This window comes from Triticum aestivum, chromosome 5B (genome assembly GCF_018294505.1).
Source record: "Triticum aestivum cultivar Chinese Spring chromosome 5B, IWGSC CS RefSeq v2.1, whole genome shotgun sequence".
NCBI lineage: Eukaryota > Viridiplantae > Streptophyta > Magnoliopsida > Poales > Poaceae > Triticum > Triticum aestivum.
The window spans coordinates 594,545,261-594,558,196 of NC_057807.1; the positions used below are offsets into that span (position 1 = coordinate 594,545,261).

The 12,936-nt window shown below is 44.0% G+C and overlaps 1 protein-coding gene across 1 annotated transcript; it reads left to right on the forward strand.

Annotated features, from left to right (window-relative positions):
• Nucleotides 1-3,596: 3,596 nt before the first annotated feature.
• LOC123117069 (TOM1-like protein 9) lies at nucleotides 3,597-7,752 on the forward strand. The gene is made up of 10 exons (XM_044537915.1): nucleotides 3,597-4,179; nucleotides 4,439-4,517; nucleotides 4,917-5,015; nucleotides 5,096-5,209; nucleotides 5,338-5,489; nucleotides 5,616-5,697; nucleotides 5,857-5,942; nucleotides 6,071-6,235; nucleotides 6,356-6,828; nucleotides 7,012-7,752. Exons 1-10 carry the CDS (start codon nucleotides 4,070-4,072, stop codon nucleotides 7,575-7,577), a joined length of 1,926 nt encoding a protein of 641 aa, XP_044393850.1. The 5' UTR covers nucleotides 3,597-4,069; the 3' UTR covers nucleotides 7,578-7,752.
• The last annotated feature ends 5,184 nt before the right edge of the window (nucleotides 7,753-12,936 follow it).

The following is a 12,936-nucleotide window of genomic DNA, read 5'->3' on the forward strand; positions in this document are numbered from 1 at the left end:
TGGTGTGGTGTTGTGGAAGCATCTTTTGTGCTCCTTCAAGAACAGGGGAGGTATTTCTTGGTCGACATTCCCATGCAGTGTTTAGTGTATTTGATGGTTGCGTTTGCTCATTGTCTTCTGCCACTTTGACAGCCGATGGGTCTTATTTCATCTGTATCACGTCTTGTAATAGTAGGCCCCCTAGTTCCTCAGAAAAAGAAGATAATGTTTCCCGTGTTCCCCTTGCCTATCATTCCTATCACTCTTTGCCATTTTTCCGTCAATGTGCTTGAGCAATAGTGTTTGAAGCATATACAATTACAATTCTTGAGAAGAAGGTATAGCAACGAAAATTAATTATATAAGAACTAGGACATGGTATAAAACAATAAATGTAAGAGGTTGAAATCCATATTTCAAGAGAACGGCGTGGGCAGTTATTCCATTTATTATCTCCATGTCTGGTTGAAGCCTTGAATTTGTAGCATCAATCATTCAACTGGCTCTAGTTATAGCATAAATCTCCTTTCTTATTAGTAGTAGTATTAAACTTCTCTACCCAGCAACCGCCACACGCTCATGCCGCCTCCATGCATGCATAACCCGTCCATTGGCCGACCTCCGATGAGCGCCGCTCCTCCGACGAGTTCTTTCCTTTCTTCCTCCCTTCTCTCTTCCATCGGCGCAGGGAGGGCCGAGCTCGGTTGCATCCATGGCCATGGAGATACTGCAGTGTGGAGGTGACGGAGGTGAGCGGGGAGCTGGGTGGCATGGAGGATCGGAGTGGGGCGTGCCGCAGCCGGGCGTGGTTGCGGCTGGAGTCATCGACGATTTTATGAATGAGAAGAGAGAGGGGATAGGGTTATGTGGGACATAATAAACTAGCAGATGACTGGATGCTGACTAGGATGTTGACTGGTCAAAACCAGTCCAAATAGCCAAAAACTATCCCAGGGTTGTTTCTTCTCGGGTTTTGAAAGTTGGGGGTTGTAAACTAGATGGTTTCGTACTCCCTCCGGTCCTTTTTACTCTGTATATTAGGTTTGACCGAAGTCAATCTCATTCAACTTTGACCAAATTTGTATAAAAAATTATAGACATTCACATAACAACACTAATATCATTAGATTCATCTTGGAATATATTTTCATATTATATTTATTACATATTATAGATACTAATAATTTCTAATATAAACTTAGTCAAACTTAGCAAAGTTTGACTTTCGGCAAATCCAATGTGCAGAGTAAAAAGGACCGGAGGGAGTAGTTTAGGCTCTGTTTGAGACTTTGGTGGTAGTTCAAGGTTGTAATATAGACTTATTTCTTTAGATATTGCCCCTATTGCACATCAAAAACTTTCTTGAGATAAGTTTGTGTTGACCGTTTGCAGTATTAGTGTCAAATGATTGACCGAGGGTTCATTCATCAGGGCAACGTGGCATAGGGTAACGACTAGGCGAGACGGACGTTAGACCATTTGATCACCTGTTAGGCTGACACAGGGCCCACCGATCAGCACCTTGCACGCTCCGCAGACACCATCGCCGGTGACTCGGTATGAGCGCCTGCTAGCACCAGTGTCGCTGCCCCCCTGGCAAGTGCTCCACCAACGACCACTCCCTCATCTCGGGACGGGGAGGATCTGGGCCAGGGACATCAACGACAATGCTACTCGTCACCATCCTCGCTCACCCACCTCCACCACACTGATGGCAACATTTTTCACCCCCCAAAATTTGTGTTAGTATATAAAAACTATATGTGTCGTTCGGGCTACAACCTTTGTTTTCCTGTTGTTCAATCTTCTTCACTTTTGCCTTTTGCACAACTTTATTTTTCGATCTGTTTGCAGGGATAGAGGAGAGTTATTTTGCCATGGATTATTTATTTCGAATCAACCCTTGGTGAGTGTGTGCGTAGACCTGAAGAGTGACTAATTAATTGCGTTGGTACTGCTTCCCCTTCACCTTGCTTCCCCTTCCCCTTCCTCAACACACACCTTGCAGGTCCCACTGAAAATACATTATAATGGTTGTCTCCCATGAGCCCATTTAGTAATATTTGTACCTTGATGGGCATATACGAACTTCAGATATCATATACTTCGAAAATAATCCTGCAGAGGCCTTTGCATGGCTTTGATCAGTCTAGATAGAGCCAAAGTTGTTATGGTTTGCAGGTTTCAGGAGAAGATGGCATGGAGTATCTCATGAGTTAACATAAGAGACCATAGTGGAGTAAAAGATGTGAGCACAACAGTTCAGCTGATTCAGAACATTTTTTAGTATAGGGCAGCTTATGAAGTTCATGCTAGCAGGCTTTAGTTTTCCACTTCAGTACTTGCTGAGTGATGCAAATTACCTTCCACTTCAGTACTTGCTGAGTGATGCAAATTACCTTTTTTGGCTTATGGTATGTGCACAGGGATATGGATTCCAGATAATCAACTTCGCAACATTTACCTTCTCCATACTAAAATGTTGATCCTGCAAGTATAATGTTGTATTCACAAGTCCACGTGTTCTGACTAGCTCGCCCAACATACATTATTCTATATTTGTAGCTCCTTGTTTATTCCGTTCTACTGTCTAAGCACAAGCAGATGTTGTGGTTCGCATCTCTAAGTCTAAGTTGGTATTGGATCTTGCCTTATGTACCATGTTCGTCCAGAAACATGTTATCAGTGAATGCATACCATACTCACCGTGGTTATAGTCGGTATTAACTGTCCTTTTAATACTGCCATCTGATTACGTATGCATATATAAGTACTTTGTATTATCGAGCTGGATATGAAGGTACCAAATGGGGTGCGGCAAGCCGATTTTCTCAAATCCTGATCTATCAAATTCCGTTACTTTGGTCGCGTCTCAGTTCTACTACTAGGCAATAGTTACACAATACATAATTTATCTATACAATTCATGGGGTCAAATATTCGGCGCATTGCGTTAGTGATCTAAAAAGTCTTATGTTAGTTGAGGGAGTAGCAGTTTCTGTGGGACAGCAGCAAAGTTAAAGCAATTTGGAGAAAGGGGGGAGATTCTCCACATACGAGTAATGCTACACGTACAAACGAGTTATAAGGTTTTACAACAAGAGTTAATTTGATTGGTCAATAGATGGGGAGGCGGCCCACCCCTGAAAATCAGGGGGGGGGGGGCAAGTTTATGATTGGTTAGTAGATGAAAAAACCTAGCCAGCGTGTAATTGCGTGTAACTCTTTGTATGTTTAGCATTATTGCTCCACATACGATCCAACAAAGCGTCTGAAGGTCAGGTCAGGAGCGTCCCATAGAACTACCACATTTCAGGCATGCATATGTGTCCCACAGACTTCAGCTACATATACTTTGTCACGACACCCTGCCCAAAGACTTCAACTATATGTAGTTTCATCATGTTTCTCTCATCAATAAGTGCGATTTTCCTTTTTTCCGCCTTCCGTTTTCCATTATTGCGTTGCATGATTGAAGCGGAGGCTGCCTGAAAGGGACTGGAACGGCCCAACTCATACAGTGCACACGCTTGGAGAAGGAGTGAACAGAGCGTGCCTAATGGCCGGGAGCAGTTCGATCTGCATGCGCAGCCAACTCTAGTAAACTCCATTATTCACGATATTTGTCCTAGTCACGGCCGGCGCGCGCTAACTAAACAAAGGAGGCCGCCGCCGCGTGGAGTTGGTTCGCCCGCCCGTCGCCGTCGACCGCCGTGCAGCGCAGACCGATAGGACATAACAAACATACTCCATTGACCAATCCCCACCGCCGCTTTGAGAACCGCCGGTCAAAAATTATGCATCGGTGACCGTTTGTCGTTGGATTCTTGTGACTACATGTAGCTGGGTTATGGAGTGGTTCCTTTGGCCGGCCACAAAATTAAGGTTTTCCATCCCTTGGCTCCACGTTCCTGCTTCCTAGCTAGTCCCAGGGGCGGAACCGAGGCAGGGGCCGGCACCAGGAAGGAGCAAGGAGGGGAAAGGGGACGACGAATTCTTGTGGCCACCCGCCACCATCGCCAAGGTTTTCGCTGAAGCTTTTCTGTTTTGGGCTGTTTTGCTGGCTGGTTGATATCGTAGGGGCGCGGAGATGCCGCCGTCGTCGTCGTCCTCGGTCCAACGCGCGACCAGCGACGCGCTCATCGGTCCCGACTGGGCGACCAACCTCGAGATCTGCGACACCCTCAACCGCGATCCAGGGTGAGCACGCACGACCGACGATTGCCATCTGCTTTGTAGTATTTTCCATATGTACTGTTGTATTGGCTAACTCTGATTAGCAAACGCTACATTTCTGCGCCTTAATTTGGTTTCGCGCCTATGGTTTGTCGAAGCCTTAAATCTTTGCGAGCTGCACTGTTGTACTTACCTTTTGGTCAGATCAGCAAAGAACTACCAAGTACCTTTGTTATGCTGTTATCAGTTTGTTGTAACTATCTTCGTACTGTTATGTTCCTAGGCATACAAAAGATGTTGTCAAGTCGCTCAAGAAACGCATTGCGCACAAGAACTCGAAGGTCCAGCTTCTCGCCCTCACGGTAAGTACGGTTTAAAACTGAATACTTTGGTGTATGAGTTTGACTCATCAACTATTAGTCTGTGAACTATGCCCACTATTAGTCTATTTGAATTAGAATGCCCAATAATTGACCTGTACCTTTGCACTTTTTCTTGAGTTGTTTCTCTAGTTTTCTTGAGTTGTTTCTGTAGTTGATAGCCACGATGAGCTGTGTTCTGACTGTTGGCTCTGAATGTTGCTTGATGTTCTTTTCCAGTTTGACGCATGAACATATTTTCTTGTAGTGATGTAGCAACCTGGCAATGCATTACATCACACCAGAAGGAAGATGCAAGGCACATTTAGAACGCTTTAATTTGGAATGTCTAAGTAATCGTTTACTCAACCACTAATCAGTGCATTGGTTTACTTACTTTAGTTGCTGGAGACAATGATTAAAAATTGCGGGGACATTGTCCATATGCATGTTGCTGAGAGAGACATACTTCATGAAATGGTGAAGATAGTAAAGAAAAGGGTATGTATGGATAGTTCAAACTTCTATGTACTAGTTTCAAATAACAAGTCTTAATGTATATATTTGTGTGGTGATTTTAGCCTGATTATCACGTAAAAGAGAAGATTCTCACGCTGATCGACACTTGGCAAGAATTTTTTGGCGGCGCACGTTCAAAATATCCGCAATACTATGCATCATACCAGGACCTTTTGGTAATTTTACACAAACTGAATAAGTTGTGATCTTGTAACAGTCTCGGATTTTGCAGAAAAAAAATGAAGTTATGCTGTTTCCAAATTATTAAAATCTGTGAATTAATTAAACTCTAATCTCCACTCAGCGTGCCGGAGCTGTATTTCCTCAAAGAACAAATGGATCTGTGCCAATATTTACTCCTCCTCAGACTCAGCCTCTACAAAACTATCCTCCTGCTCCACGTGATGCTGACCACGAGGCTCCTGAATCGTCAGCGCAGGATTTTCCTGCCGCAAGGTATACCAACTTATGAAAGTTTTATCATACAATAGGCATGCTTAACTACTGGACTGAGGATCAAATTTGGATACGCTTATTTGAAATCTGAACCTCTGCTTCAACTTTGGAAATGTTCATTGGCAGCCTGGCAGATATTCAGAATGCACGGGGTATCGTGGACGTTCTTTCGGAGATGTTGAATGCTTTAGATCCTAGTAAAAGACAGGTATTTTCCTGATGCACTGGAAATACTGATCTATTCCCATGAAGATGTTTTTCAATTGTTGGGACCGGTGTCGGGGATCTGGAAATCCTCTGAAGTTTTTCAATTGTTGTAATCAATGTACTGTCAGGTAAAAAAAATTAAGTTGCACTGAATATGCAGGAACTTCGTCAGGAGGTCATCGTCGACCTTGTGGATCAGTGCCGCACATACAAGGAGAGAGTGGTGCAGCTTGTCAATAGTACCTCGTATGTCCCTTGCCAGTTCGCAGGCGCTTTAAGTGTGCATTATCAAATTTTCTGCTGAAATTTTCTTTCATTTGTTGGTTTGGTATATATATAAAGCTTATTATTTCAGATGTATTAAATTGATACAGGGATGAGGGGTTGCTCAGCCAGGGTCTTTGTTTGAATGATGATCTGCAGCGTGTTTTAGCAAAACACGACGCTATTGCCGCAGGCATAGAGGTTCCGGTGGAGAAGCAGAGATCGCTCCATTCCACGCCAGCAAAGCCAGATACTACAAAAGAAGCAGTGCAGAGGTTAGCACCATGTGTCAATGATTTTGTTCAAGACATTCTACTAGAAACATACACTAGCAAGAAAATTCTCAAAAACTGCATGTGCTTCCTAATTTGTTTATCTTCTCTTCATTTTTCCAGGTCTTCAGCAACTACTACAAGTGCAAGCAAGCAGTCACCCTTTGAACAATTAGCACTTCCTGCACCTACATCATCTAGCAGTGCAAAAGCTGTTGTTGCAGCACCAGCTCCGAGTTTCGACCTCCTTAGTGGAGACGAATACATCAAACCTGAACCTGAAAATTCGCTGGCGCTTGTTCCTGTCAGTGAATACTCAGCTTCAGACCAAAATGTATTGGCACTTGCAGACATGTTCCAGCAAAATAGTGCTGCTGCCAACAATAGAAACCATAACCAGCTTACAAACTCTTTTATTTCCCCTGCATCTCGAGCAAACACTGCTCCAGTGCACCCTGTCCTGCCTCAGCAACCCACTACTTATTCAAACGTGGACATCGTACCTTACGGTCAACAATCTCAACTGAACGCCACAAGGTCATGGAATGGGCAGCCTGCTTATGGAGTGGATTCTCAACGGCAAACACTAAATTATGGTACTACTTTCTCTCTACGTGCGGTTGTCTTCCTGCAGATGTAGTTGAGTATATGTGCATAGATAGACTACACTAGTAGGGCTAATGCATGCATTTGTTAACCAGCTTTGGTGCAGAAAGCATGTGCAAAAAAAATTCCATTTCAAATAGCTCCATGCACATTTGACAATCTCTAATTGACAGGTGTAGAGGATCGAAACGGCAGCCTTCCACCACCACCCTGGGAAATTCAGTTGACGGGTAACCGACCCCAAGACAGCCAACTTGGTGCAATGTCACTGCATCCACAGCAACCTGCGGGGGTGCAACCCCAATCAGCACAGATTGGTCAAGGATTCATGTCAACACAACAAATGCAGAGGCAGCAACCACCACCACGGTATGTGCCGGACATGCAGTACGGGGGCATGTACCCTAACTCGATGCAAATGAACCAAGGAACGGGCATGAACTCCCAACCGATTGTCGGTGGACGGTTTTATGGGATGAACTATCAACAGTCATATGCAGTTCAAATGGCCGGTTATGGGTATGGGCAGCAATCTGGGGGATACTATATCCCGAACGCTGCATACGCGTATACCAGTGCAAATGAACTTTCTCAGAGAATGAATGGAGCAACGCCATCCGTTTCCCTGAAGCAGCAGAGCAAAGCAAGCAGACCAGAAAACTCGCTCTTTGGCGATCTTCTTAGCATGGCCAAAATGAAGCAGAGCAAACCTGCAGCTGGTAAGGTCGGTGGCTTGTAAGAAGAATGGTGGAGTGGATGCATGATTTTGCCAGCAGCAAAAGCTTTACCTCGTAATCTCGTAGTACATAATTCTATTTGGCACTTTTGGTACAATGCCAGATGGTTTATTGATGTAAATTCCATTTTTAGGCACAGATACATACTGGAAAGCAATGGACTGTATGATTCCTGTATGATATGGTGTGATTATATAACATAGTACGAATTTTGTAGTGTCATCAACATCCATGTGTACAAATAAAGACTTTTTAGTTTTTTTTGGAAAACGAGGTATACCCCCGGCCTCTGCATCATGATGATGCATGCGGCCCTTTTATTAAAAATCCAAAAAGTATCATCACAAAGGTCTTACAGCTCGCAAACGGAGAAAAACAAAGCACATAGAACTGAAAAATACAAGCGGATAAAGACAACCGGTACGATGATAATAAGGACAAGCTCTCTAGACTCCTATCCTGTTATGCGAACGCCGTCCGGACTGGTTGAATATAACCCGAGCCACCATCTCCCATTGGTTGCACCCAGTAACCAAAGGCTCCCTGGAGTCTATAGGAGTGAGTAAGGACCACGTACGGATCCAAGCTGTAGCTCTGAAGATAACCTGCAAAAAAGTTAAGTTGTGTAGTCTGTTAAAAATCATATCATTTCTACAGTTTCATATAGCCCATAATAACGCACATATTCCAATCCGAATACGAGCTGCCGTGATCTGTTCAACCCCAGCTAACCACGTCCCAAACAAAGACGCAATATCTACTGGAGGATTGATATTAAAAGCTATATGAATCGTTTTCCAAAGTAACTTGGCAAGTGGGCATTCGATAAATAAATGTTGTATTGTCTCATCCTGAGTACAAAAACAACACTGCGAGTTACCTACACATCGCCTCTTAAGTAAGTTGTCCTTTGTGAGTATTACTTGCTTGTGGACAAACCACATAAAAAATTTAATCCGCAAAGGAACCTTAACCTTCCATATATGAAGTGACCTTGAGATGGGGCCAGAATTAATCAGATCCGTATAAAAAGATTTCACCGTAAATATCCCATTTTTAGTTAACTTCCATTGTGTGGAGTCCGGTACGTCGGAGAGTCGAACTTCAATCAATCTCTGAACCAAGTGCATCCAGGCTGTCCATCTCTCACCCACTAACGTACATCTGAACTGGATGTTCAAGGGAATAGTTTGAAGGACGATACCTACGTAATCTTTCTTACGTTGCACAATATTGTAAAGGGTAGGATATTGTAAGGCCAGAGGTGTCTCTCCTAGCCACGTATCCTCTCAAAATCTTGTTGACATCCCGTTCCATTTTACCTATGTTATTCTAACAAGAGGAATACTACTTACTAGTTTATATGTCATACTAACACTATTGCTCTCACACCGACTGTTTTAGGGCACCTCTTTTATTGACATCAACATGACCAGAAAGTGAGCTTTTTTTTTAGAATTGTACTTGGCTTTACAAGTATCGAAGCACGTAAAACAAATCAGTGTGAATTCTCAATTAACTAAACCACGTTGAAACTAGACACATGGCTCACAAATCTAAACTGAAATTCCTTCTCGGATAAACATGCAGTTTTCAGCAGTGAAGCGCTGAAATTGCCATTGAAACGTCATTAGGTAAGCCCAAGTACCTACAGTGTTGATTATTTTAACGCTGCAGGTAATGGAGGACCAGTACGAGCTACTGTCAACGTGGGGAATTATGCCGTGGAAAGAGGGACACCATTAGGTAAGCCTAAGTACAGCATAACATGACGCTGCCGACCTGCTCCAAAACTTCCCCGTTCAGGTGCACCACACCTACAAGAAAGAAACCAAGTGTATGCATTTTATGATGGGCAGCAATAACGGAATGACCTGAACAACGAGCTATGTAGAAGATATGTATACCACGTTGCACAAATCGCATTCATGAAAGAATACGTCGTCAGTGTTCTCATTGCCTATCATTCCTAGTAGTCTTTGGCATTTCCTTTTCAATGTGCTCAAATAATAGTGTTGATGAATACAATTACAATTCTTGAGAAGAAGGAAGCGATGAAAGAACTACTTATATAAGTGCATGGTCCAGCAATAAAAAAGTGTGCACGTAGTAAGAGATTGAACTCTTCATATCCAAGAGTTGGACGGGCAGGTATAACATTCATTATATGCATGTTTGGTTGAAGACTTGAATTGTTAGCATCAATCATTCATAGTACAAATGTCTGTTTTTTTTCTATTTAACTTCAGGGTTATCTTTTTTCGAGCCACCGAATCTCCATTCCGTCATACTTGCTACCTCTTCAATCAATAACAAATCAATGATAAGCCAAATGTTGTCACTCCGGAAGGAACCTAACTTCTTTTGGCTATTCCACAATGTATTATCACCAATCATTATTGCAACGGCTCAACTCTCGTGAAAGATATATAAGTGGCAACCGTCAGTTCCGGCCGCCCTCCCGATCTCCTTCCTCCTGATCTCCTTCCTTTCCCGCCCTCCTGATTTCCTTCCTTTCAATCATCAGTTACGGCCCCACGCGCCTTCCAAAGTTTTGGGCAAAAATAATGCTTGAATTGGGATTTGATGTCTCGTTTACAGGTAATCAATGAAGGGAGCTAACCACCTCGCCTATGACACTCATTGTTGAACAAGCTAAGGAAAATATTGTTTTTGACATGTTTTGCCTGTAATATTTTAGCACTGAAAAACTTTTGTTTCACCTATCAAACCTGGCACATAAACTTTTCCCGTGGTAAATTCTCCATCACCACCACGATAAATGACGCGCCACCAACATGATAACTTTTGTATAACACGCGGTACATTATCTGTAAGTAGCATGGTCATAAGCATTGAAGGCATGATAACTTTGATGAAAGCATCGTGGTAACTTTGATCATTGGGAAGAAATTTGTTGAACCCCGGCCCCGGTAATTTCTGTAAATAGTACAATAACATTCACGCCATTGACCTAATAATTTAGATAGAAACATCGTGGTAACTTTAACCATTGGGGAAGAAAAATGTGAAAAGATACCAGATAATTTATATGTAAATAGATGGTAATATACGCAATGCACATCTGATAACTGAGGTAGAAACACCATGGTAACTTTGACCATAGGTAAGAATTTTTTTTTTTTGAAAAGATACTCCGGTATCTTCTGTGTAAATAGCACGATATTATATAATTTTGCTCAGTAGATGCATGGTTTTGCTGCATTGGCCATCATCAAAGGCTTTACCTCGTAGTAGTATATAATTCTCTTTGCCAGTTTTTGTACAATGTTGGATGGCTTTATTGATGTAAATTCCATTTTTAGGTAGGGATACATATTGGAAAGTAATAGACCGTATGATTCTTGTATGATATAGTGTGATAATATGATACACAAATTTTCTAGTATCATCGACATCCATGTGTACAAATATTAGGCAAAGACTTTTGTCGCGTACCTCTTTTATTGACATCAAAATGACCAGAAAGTGAGCTTTTTTCCAAATTGTACTTGGTATGTTCAAGTATCGAAGCACGTACAAAAATCAAAGTTCAAATTCTCAACTAACTGAACGACGTTGAAACTAGGCACATAGCTCACAAATCTAAAATGAAATTCCCCTGCAGACAAACATACAATTTTCAGCAGCAGAGCAATGCAATTGTCTATAAATTAAGTGCCAGTCTTTTTTAGAAAAGGAGGATTATCCCCGGCCTCTGCATTAGGGCGATGCATACAGCCATTAATTTTATTAATTATTCTCGGAGACCTTACAAAGCATTACATCAGTAACCCTGAAGCCATCATCTAGGGGACACCTGTCGCTACTCCTATCTCCTTGATGCAAGGGTGCAGAATGTCCGAGCCTAATACCAAACAGACATCGCACAAAACCTAACATCTAATGTCGGATGCCCCATCCCAGCCACATATCGGGAATGGATCACACATCGGTCCGGCGCACTCACAGAGGCTACCGCCGCTGTCATCCACCTAACCATCTTCAGAGAAGGTACTCACGCAAAGACCTTGCCAGGTCAGTTGTCGACACCACCATGGCGCCAGACAGCGCCACCGCCCTGCGGGAGGCCATCACGCCACGTCCAGCGCCGAGACCCGCCGTCGTCGACGCGAGAGAAGGCACGCCATACCACCTCACGCCTCTTCCATCCGGCGCCGCTCCACAAACGATGCCCCCAAGAGGGAACACGACACCACAACGCTGGCATCGTCCGATCCGGTGATCTTAGGATTTCTCCCGGAGCGGCACGAGCAGGTTGACCATAGTTGTTTCAGGATGCCTTCATCAAGGTAACGACGTAGACGCCGCCATCGCCCGCCATGACTGGAGTCGGCTCGGTTTTCACCGGCGACTATGTCTCCCCAACTCGCCGTCGGTGCTAATAGTGGGATCCAAGATTCGTCACTACCAGCTTGGCGAACCGCCTTCGGTGGAGAAGGCGGCCGCCACCACCATGCCCGGGCCAACAGACCCGGACGTCCTCGTGCCGCGAAGATTACCCACGGGGATCTCCTCTTGCCGTTGTCGAGATGAGGCGCAGCCGTAGTGAATTAAAAATTCACTTATCAATTTGGCATAAACCAAATGTAAACACTCGTGAATAAAGGTTTGTAATAAATACTTTTCCCATGGCGGGCCCACATGTCAGGGACCAACGTCAGAACTGACATACGTCAGAGGATACTAGTCTTTTTTTTAGATAAAAGGCATCATGCCCGACTTCAAATTAATGAAGCCATCAACTGGCTAGGGGATACAATGGTGTTGCAAACATTGGTACAGACTTGATACAAGAAAAAAGAGTAGGCAGCTAGATCAAGAAGCTAACTTGAGAAGGTCACACACAACTGCCACTTAAGAAAATTACATGATCAAGTCGAAGATGAACTCCAAGCCAAAGAAGACCAGCGCGTGCAGAGGCCGAAGAGATGCACTAGATGGAGGATGACAGGGACACCACCGCGGAATGAGCACCGTCACCATAGTCAGGAGGAGATACCACCATCTTTCCTCGCACATTACCGGAGAGGAGACCTCATCTCCACTCGCCCCACTGGAGCACCACCATCGGCCAGCAACCCCACAGCGCCACCTGACGGCGAACCACAACAACCAGAGCAGGAAGGCGACCACACACACCCTACCAATGACATCATGCAGGAACCACACAGCCGGGACCGAAGCAGACAGCTCGACGCACATCCATAACCCTCCAACCATCCCAAGGCGGCGTCTTCAAGAAGATAACGACGCCGGAGCGCCGCTATCGCCTGGCTGCACGCAGCCAAGGTTTTCACCCGGGATGAGGTGGAGGGAGGAGGAGGAAGAAGAAGGAAA

Excerpts from the sequence above, each read along its gene's own strand:
- LOC123117069 (XM_044537915.1), top strand. The coding sequence starts at position 4,070 with ATGCCGCCGTCGTCGTCGTCCTCGGTCCAACGCGCGACCAGCGACGCG. Across the intron at positions 5,016-5,095 it reads TGAAGATAGTAAAGAAAAGG|CCTGATTATCACGTAAAAGA; the intron begins GTATGTATGGAT and ends TGGTGATTTTAG. Across the intron at positions 6,236-6,355 it reads ACAAAAGAAGCAGTGCAGAG|GTCTTCAGCAACTACTACAA; the intron begins GTTAGCACCATG and ends TCATTTTTCCAG.